The 8,523-nt window shown below is 33.5% G+C and overlaps 1 protein-coding gene across 2 annotated transcripts; it reads right to left on the bottom strand.

Moving 5' to 3' along the window:
• Positions 1–1,158: 1,158 nt before the first annotated feature.
• On the bottom strand, positions 1,159–6,255 carry LOC104247322 (LRR receptor-like serine/threonine-protein kinase GHR1). 2 transcript variants are annotated; one of them, XM_009803297.2, is made up of 4 exons: positions 5,906–6,255; positions 4,497–5,664; positions 2,854–4,392; positions 1,159–1,976 (listed from the first exon to the last, which is right to left on the bottom strand). In XM_009803297.2, the coding sequence occupies exons 2-4, from the start codon at positions 5,557–5,559 to the stop codon at positions 1,393–1,395; spliced, it is 3,186 nt and encodes a 1,061-aa protein (XP_009801599.1). In that variant the 5' UTR covers positions 5,560–5,664; positions 5,906–6,255; the 3' UTR covers positions 1,159–1,392. The 2 variants fall into 2 exon arrangements, with proteins under 2 accessions (XP_009801599.1, XP_009801600.1); XM_009803298.2 differs by having other exon boundaries at positions 4,497–5,496.
• Between the last annotated feature and the right edge of the window lie 2,268 nt (positions 6,256–8,523).

The raw sequence follows: 8,523 nt of genomic DNA, 5'->3' as shown, positions 1-8,523 counted from the left end.
GAAATAGAGTTTGTTCAATTTTTAACTGCTAATAATATCCCCGGGAGATCCATTGAAACCTTTATAGAAGCATATAATTGGAATGTTGTAATTTATGTATAGTATGTAATTTATTTAATTTGGAATAACATGAATGTATTAGTTCATGTTTCAACGAATATAATTGGGCAACTCCAAATATGTTTAATAGAAAGGAGTATTATTTAAAACTAAGTTATTTTTAATACCTAATAAATTTAGTATCTACATATAGTTAGTTATAGATAGTGTTTAAAGATATAATTTAGTATGATTAATTTCTTTTATATTCACCGCGCATAGCACGAGGAGGTATACTAGGAAGATTATGGATACCATTAGAATTGGTAATTTTTAAAAGTTTGCTAGAAGTAGGAGTAAATATGATCAGATACTATTACAGTAAGGATAAATTTGAGTGAATAGTATAATTGAGAATAAATGTAAATAATATTCTAAAGTAGAAAAATGTATTTGACAGCTAAAAAAGAAGCTAAAGTTAAGATTAGCTTCTGCAGATAAGATAAAGAATCCCGCATTTGGCTTTACTTTAGGAGAACTCCACGTATAATTTGGTATTTGTGTATTTATACATTTAACAATTCTACTTTTTTTACGTAAGAAATCTAAAATTTTGGCTAAAACAGCCGTAAATTGTTTCCCATTTTTGCGCAGACTTTTGAAAATAAGGGAGTCATACTCATGGTTGAGGCAAAAGATGATAAAAACTGTAACTGTAATCCACTTATGACGGATCAAGAAATTGAATTTCAATTATTTATGGAAACATATCAATTGGTCGAACCCGTTTGACAAGCTTAAAGTTTAAGAATAAGTTTTTAAAATTTGTAGTCGTGAACATGTCATTATGCCATTTCTGTGTTTATGAGGTAAATGTAAAATAGAAAAGTTAAAATTCAATTAATTTCAAGTATTAAAATAGATCATCCTTTTTAACGTGCTTGGGCAAGTAACACCTTTTACTGTCAATTATAAAAAGTCGCCTCTAATTAATTAGTATCTTTTAAGGTTAAGTAACCTGATTATGCTGAAAAAAATTATAAGATTAAAGCATAGAACTTAAATTCCTACAGAAAAGAAATTGACGTCAAACTTCTAAGAATGATTTGCGCAATCAACTGAACTAAGATTTTAGACCTCAATTATAACCCTTTGCCTAGAAAAGTCGAGGGGAGAAAAAGTTGTATACATTTTAAATATGGCCCCAATTTACAACAAACAATGGTTAATAAAACTAGCCCATTCCATTCACACTAAACTTCCTAATTCTACAACTCAAAAGGGAAGTCAATGAGCTATTTGATTCCCAAAAAGCAGAGCCAAACATCTGTTCACCAAACCAAAATAAGCAAACTATATAGATGAAAGGTCCTCATATACAGTCTTAATACCTGGCCTCTCCGATACAGAGCGTATGCACCGTAGAGCTATTGCAAGAACCTCCTTCATTTGCTTCTCCATTACTTGATTTCCCATCTCAGCTGACAATGCATTATCAAAACAATCCGACCCTCGACCTTCTGCCACCTTCAACCTTACCCAGTCGGTCAAGTCCACTCCCCCATCTTCACCTGAAACCACATCACCTGCACATTTCCCAGTCATGAGCTCCAACAAAATGACTCCAAACGCATATACATCTGATTTGAAGGAAGGCAGTGGTTTCTTGGATGCGGCCAACTCTGGTGCGCGGTAACCCAACACTCCAGCATCAAGAATCTGTTCTATTGTCCCTGCCTGAGTCATAAGGCGGTGAAGGCAGTAATCAGCAACTCGTGCATTAAGATCAGGGCCATCCAACAAGACGTTGGAAGCTTTAAGGTTTCCATGCGGAACCTCGCGGTCAAAATGGAGATAATTCAGGCCACGCGCAATATCAACTGATATTTTGAGTCTTAGGGGCCACGTTAGGGGTGGACCTTTTCTTCCAGGACGATCTGCAAACGCACCGTACATTAAAGATGTATATTAAACAACAACAACATACCCTATGTAATCCCACAAAGTGGGATGTATATTTAGAAACCATAAACTATGCAAAACTAAAAACAATAAATTGTCACCAGGACAAAATTATATGTTTGTCTTTTGAAGTAAATTCATTAATGTGGGGAAAAAAATATCTTGTATACGAGAAGCATACCAAGCAGTAGTGAACCTACAACAAAGTTATCTGTTTCTAAAGGGATCATATGAAAAGTTAAATCTTTTTTTTTATGATTTACATAAGCAAAAATTGTATGTCATTCTAGGTAATCTCCACCAAACTAATCCAAGAAACAGAAAGTAGTCTCTACCAACCATGAATCAGAAAACAGACAATATATTTCTACCAATTAAAATCTTGGAAATTAGGAATTCAGTTAAAAGAAAAGTTGTATGTGCGATTAAACACAAAATATCAAAGCTCCAAATTTAGCATAATTTGAAAAGATAACTCTGTCTTAGAGAAAAATCGAAGTTTCTTTTTTTTATCCACCAAGAAAAAATGAAATTTCATGAAGAGTTATTTATGGCGCCTTGCCATTAAAAGAACAGCAATAACCCGGTGAAACAGACACGTTGAGCAGGTAGAAACACCAATACTGACAGTGCTTTCCTGTGTTTCATGCCAATGCAGACTGAAAAGTTTATGCACCACAAGAACTGTCAAAAATTATCAGACTAACAAATTGTTTGCCATGAAATACAAAAGGGAAATCAAAGAAATATCAAAGATGCAAAGGCTAAAAGCATGTTGTGACTTATATATGTTATAGCTAACCACATGCATAAGACGAGCTGGAAAGTGGAATGACAGAAGATAAGGCTTACCATAGAGAAAACTTGCTAGACTTCCAGGAGATATGTAATCTGAAAGAATAAGCTTCTCATGTTGTGTGGGACCCCAGTAATAACCTCTTAATCCTACCACATTTGGATGCCTAATATTTGCAAACTTTTTTGCCTCCTTCGTGAAATCCTTTCTCTGTTTTGCCACCCCTTCTCTCAGCCATTTCACAGTCAAGAGCAACCCGTTATCCAGTGTTGCCCTGTAAGACGTCCCATGGCTGCTTCTGCCCAAGACTTCAGCTGGGGCCCGAGATAGTTCCTCGGCTGTAAAAGAGATTGTATCATCGAGGAAGTACAGCTCTCCTCCCAGACTATCTGGAGATCTCACATCCAATCTTGGAAGGCTTTCTGCGGTATATGAATCACCGGACTCTGGTGACCAAGTGAAATGACTGGCTTTTGAAGGGGAGAAACCAGTTATAGCTGTCATTTTCTCATCAGGACTAATTATTTCTGATGATGATGCTTTCCGTGAAGTCGCAACATCTTGTGCTGAAACTACACGACCACCAGCACCTTCTCTACTGCTAAAAGCAGAAGGAGTTGATTGAGCTTGACGCCGGACATCTTTGTCCGTAACCTGTGCCTGAGGCTTCCTTGGTGCCCGTAAGTATATAAACATGGCGAGCAAGATTACAATAACAAGAACAACCACACAAGCAACTATTATCACCACTTTGATAATAGTTTTAAGTTGCTTGTTCCTATGATTTTCTGTTGAAGCTTGACCAGATCCCGACGGAGGATTTGGAAATTGAAGCTCGGAGTTGCCTGGGTAGAAAGATGACAAGGGAAATTTTCTCAAATTATCAGGGACAACACCAGAGAAGTCATTGAGCGATGCATTTAAGCTTTGGAGGCTGTTTGGAAGGTTCTTTGGCAGTGGACCAGTGAAATGATTCTCTGAAATGTCTAAAGAAGTAAGAGAACTAACATTACCCATGGAAGTTGGTATAGATCCAGACAAATTATTTCCTGCTATATCAAGTACTTGAAGGGCAGTCAACGACCCAAAACCATCAGGAAAATAACCACCAAACTGATTATGAGAAAGATCAAGAACACGAAGCTTAGGAGTACTAGCCGAAGGAGAAAAATCAATGCTTCCAACAAGTGCATTGTTTTGTAGGTGAAGTTCTTCAATAGTTGGCAAAGTTAGTAGAGAAGTAAGAAGAGGCCCATCCAACTGGTTGAAACTGAGATCAAGGACTGTGGTCTTAGGAAACTGTGTGATAACTTTTGGGAGAGTTCCAATTAGGGTATTGTGTGAAAGGTTGAGGTGATATAAACGCAGAAACTGAGCTGTAACCTCAGGGATGTTTCCACTCAAACGGTTATGGCTGAGGTCAAGATATTCAATATTCCCCCATTTCAGCATTCTAGTTAGATTACCTTCGAACTGATTATTCGAGAGATCAAGCACCGCAGAACTTCCAGTCACGAAGGGAAGTTCACCAGAGAGAGCATTAGAGGATAAGTTAAGGGTGCGCAATGTTGTCGATGTTATCATGCTTATTGACCCTACAAAATTAAGAGATAGTGAAAACAGTAAACAAATTGTTCTAACGGCAACTAGCAATAGAAACAACAAGAGGATTTGAAAATTCATGTAATCTGAAATTTACCTGTGAGGTTGTTTCCACTTAAATCCAACTCGGTGAGAACCAATGCATCTCCTTTCAAAAGATCATTGGGGATAAATCCAGAAAACCGATTGTTGCCAAGTTTAAGGACCTGAAGATCATAAACAAAGTTGAAACTAGGTAATTCCCCTGACAGCTGATTGTAGCTCAAATCCAGAACATTCATGTTCCCAAATATCTGAGCCTCATTGACAAGTGAGCCAGTAAGCTGATTATGGCTAAGATTTAAATACTTGACCGACTCAGATATCCCTGGCAGAAATTTCTGCTGCTGAGAAGCAAAATTCACTAGTAAGTTTCCACTCAAGTCAACATGGGTTGCAGTTGTAAGCAGCAAGAGTTGTGGATCCAAATTGCCATCTAGCATGTTTCCGTGCAAGTCAAGCACTTCAAGATTTTCCATCATCTCAAATCCTTTAGGAATTTTCTTTGTGAATCCATTAACAGATAGATTAAGGTATACCAAGCCTATCAATTTCATCAAAGATGAAGGTAGCGGCCCAGAAAAAGAATTGTGACTCAAGTCCAAAGATTGGATTGATATGAGCCCTGAAATTGTGTCCGGTATTGGACCGGAAAAGTTATTACCAGCTAACGACAAATTCTTTAAGCTCCCTAGTTTTCCAACATCTGGCGGTAAAGAGGAGGCGAATAGATTACCCGACAGATCAAGATACTCAAGGCTCTTGAAGCTATCTATGTTGTTAGGAATTTTTCCAGCAATTGAATTGTTTGCCATTGAGAGCTTCACAAGCATTGTGAGGTTAGCAAACACACTCAAATCTACATCAGCAAATAAGCCCAAGTTGTCAAGGACAACTGCTGCAACATTACCACCATTACACATTATCCCATTCCAAGATGAAGGGCATCCATTGAAATCAATGGATTCCTCATTCCAAGATTCAAGCACAAACCCTGTTGGATCATGCTCTATACCTTTCTTAAACTCAAGCAGTGCTAATATGTCCTGGGATGGAAGCTGCCCCATTGCAGAGCCAAAATAAAGAACAAAAAACATCAAGAACTTAATTGAAAGCTTCATTCTACCACCACAAGCAGCTTCAGTGTCTAAGAAATATTCTAATTTCCAAATACAACTTTCCCTCAACAAGATATCAATGCCACTACTCCTACCACTAAGCTTCAGCTAAAAACAACACAAAAAAAAAAAAAAAAACAGTACCCAAATCAGCAATTATCCTCCTTCCACTTAAGAAAAACCCCAGAACCAACTTTGTATTAAAGAGTGACAAAGATTCAAGAAAAGCACACTTCTAAGCAAAAGATGAATATTTTAGCAACAGAAGCTGAACAGAGGCAATGAATGAGAGAAACAATGTACTTTGAAAGATCTAAGAGATAAGGAAAAAACTGAGCATTTTTCTTACCAAACAGCAAACAGCATTTGCCACCAAAAATTGAAAGCAGTCCCTATCAAAGATTCAAGCTTTACAGCATGTTAATTCTTCTACTAGTAAAGGTTACAGCTTTGAAACAATCTGACACCTAAGATTTGCTTACATATACTACTAACTTTTCTTTTCTTTCTTGTTTGCATTTAAGCTGGCATTAAATACAAGAAAATGGAATGGACCCAGAAAGGTTTTGGCCTTTAGACAACTTGATAAGTTCACAAAAAAAATGAACTTCAAGAAAAGACCAAAAACCCTTCTTCCCACTGGTAAAAAGAACCCCACTAGTAAAACCCTATTCTGTTTTTCAGACAATATATATATGTCTCAAAAACCCAGAATGGCATTGGTAGTGACACTCTGCTTTTGTCTCAACATTGATATATTTCTCTCTCTTACAACTTTCCCCGAGTCCGGAACCAAAATGTTATTTTTTTGGACTCAAACTACACAAATAGATGGTAAAAAAAAATTAATTTTTTTATATATAGCGTCATAATACCTGGCGCTATATACTAACAGTAACGGAACCGTTAATGTATAGCGCCAGATATTGTGGAGCTATATTGTAAAAGCTGACATGGTCAAGTATAGCGTCACAATACCTGGCGCTATATATACATCATTAATGTATAGCGCCAGGTATAGTGGCGCTATACATAGATTTTTTATACCCCTCCGTCTTCTTCTACAATTTATCCATCCACCATTATTTTAAAACCCTTCCCCTCTTCTTGGTCCTCGCCGTTTCTGCCATTTTCTTTATAAAAAAAATGGGTTCCCCCGACACATAAAACTCGAAGAAAAAGGGTCCCACATTCGAGTAGAGTTTCGTGCTATTGTTGATTCACAATTCCGGAGTCAAAATTTCAATCTTTTTGCTTTGCCAAAATTCTAAATCGAGGTATTTCGATTTATTTTAAGTTGAAACATTTATAATAATGTATATTATTTGATTTGTATGTGTTCTATTTCGGTTTGTATTTTTTTTCGAAACTAGCATGTTAAATTTATCCGGATTTAATATTAGTGTTTTCTAAAAAAATATAAATTAGTAAAATAAATTTGTTTGTTAATATTCTAATTTATACATATGTTTTTTCATTCTGTTTGTATTTTATTTGCAATTAAATTTATTTGTTGTTTATGATTAGTTTAGATTATTTTTTAGCGTAGTAAAATCCAGACCTTTTTAGCGTAGTAAAACGTAGACCCTTATAGCGTAGTAAAATTTAGAGCCTTGTAGCGTAGTAATGTGTAGTATTTTAGCTTAGAATTCCTTTTGTTTAAGTATCTTATACTGGTAGTTGAAAATGCAAACTTTGTACAATTAAGTTAATAATTGTATCAACACACATAATTAGTAATTTGTACAATTAAGTTATTAAAAAATATGAATTTAAATTATAATAAAAATACATTATTATTATTATTATTATTATTATTATTATTATATATATATATATATATATATATATATATATATATATATATATATAATTTGTACAATTAAGTTATTAAAAATATGAATTTAAATTATAATAAAAACACATAATTATATATATATATAAAAAATTTGTACAATTAAGTTATTATAAAATATGAATTTAAATTATAATAAAAACACATTATTATTATTATTATTATTATTATTATTATTATTTATAATTTGTACAATTAAGTTATTAAAAATAATAATTTAAATTATAATAAAAACACATAATTATATATATATATATATATATATATATATATATATATAATTTGTACAATTAAGTTATTAAACAATATGAATTTAAATTATAATAAAAACACATAATTATATCTATCTATATATATATATATATATATATATATATATATATAATTTGTACAATTAAGTTATTAAAAAATATGAGTTTAAATTATAATAAAAACACATAATTATATATATATATATATATATATATAATTTGTACAATTAAGTTATTAAAAAATATGAGTTTAAATTATAATAAAAACACATAATTATATATATATATATATATATATATATATATATATAATTTGTACAATTAAGTTATTAAAAAATATGAATTTAAATTATAATAAAAACACATTATATATATATATATATAATTTGTACAATTAAGTTATTATAAAATATGAATTTAAATTATTATAAAAACACGTTATTATATATATATATATATATATATATATATATATATAATTTGTACAATTAAGTCATTAAAAAATATGAATTTAAATTATAATAAAAACACATAATTATTAATGATAGTTTACAGTTGACGACATGGACGCGACTATACATCCCGGCCCCCCGACGTTGGATCTATTAGCCCTATAACCCCAGCATTGATCCGAGTATATATGGGACGGACAGTTGCTTCCGTAGACTTTCCGGGCTAGGAGAGTAGATCTATTGAGGGAGTTTTTGAGTCCTCCCCGCGTTCTACATCCCCACGTGGTCCATTACTTGGAGGAGATGGGATTTTATAGGATTATTAGGATTGGCCGGATACAGCTCGACTATGCTTTGATCATGGCCTTGATTGAGCGGTGGCGACCGGAGACGCACACTTTCCATTTGC

Source organism: Nicotiana sylvestris, chromosome 2, assembly GCF_000393655.2.
Source record: "Nicotiana sylvestris chromosome 2, ASM39365v2, whole genome shotgun sequence".
Classification (NCBI taxonomy): domain Eukaryota; kingdom Viridiplantae; phylum Streptophyta; class Magnoliopsida; order Solanales; family Solanaceae; genus Nicotiana; species Nicotiana sylvestris.
Note: the sequence above shows the minus strand (reverse complement) of the source record. Positions and strands in the feature narration are given on the sequence as shown.

Excerpts from the sequence above, each read along its gene's own strand:
- LOC104247322 (XM_009803297.2), bottom strand. The coding sequence starts at position 5,559 with ATGAAGCTTTCAATTAAGTTCTTGATGTTTTTTGTTCTTTATTTTGGC. Across the intron at positions 4,393-4,496 it reads AAGTGGAAACAACCTCACAG|GGTCAATAAGCATGATAACA; the intron begins GTAAATTTCAGA and ends TTAATTTTGTAG. Across the intron at positions 1,977-2,853 it reads TCTAGCAAGTTTTCTCTATG|ATCGTCCTGGAAGAAAAGGT; the intron begins GTAAGCCTTATC and ends GTGCGTTTGCAG.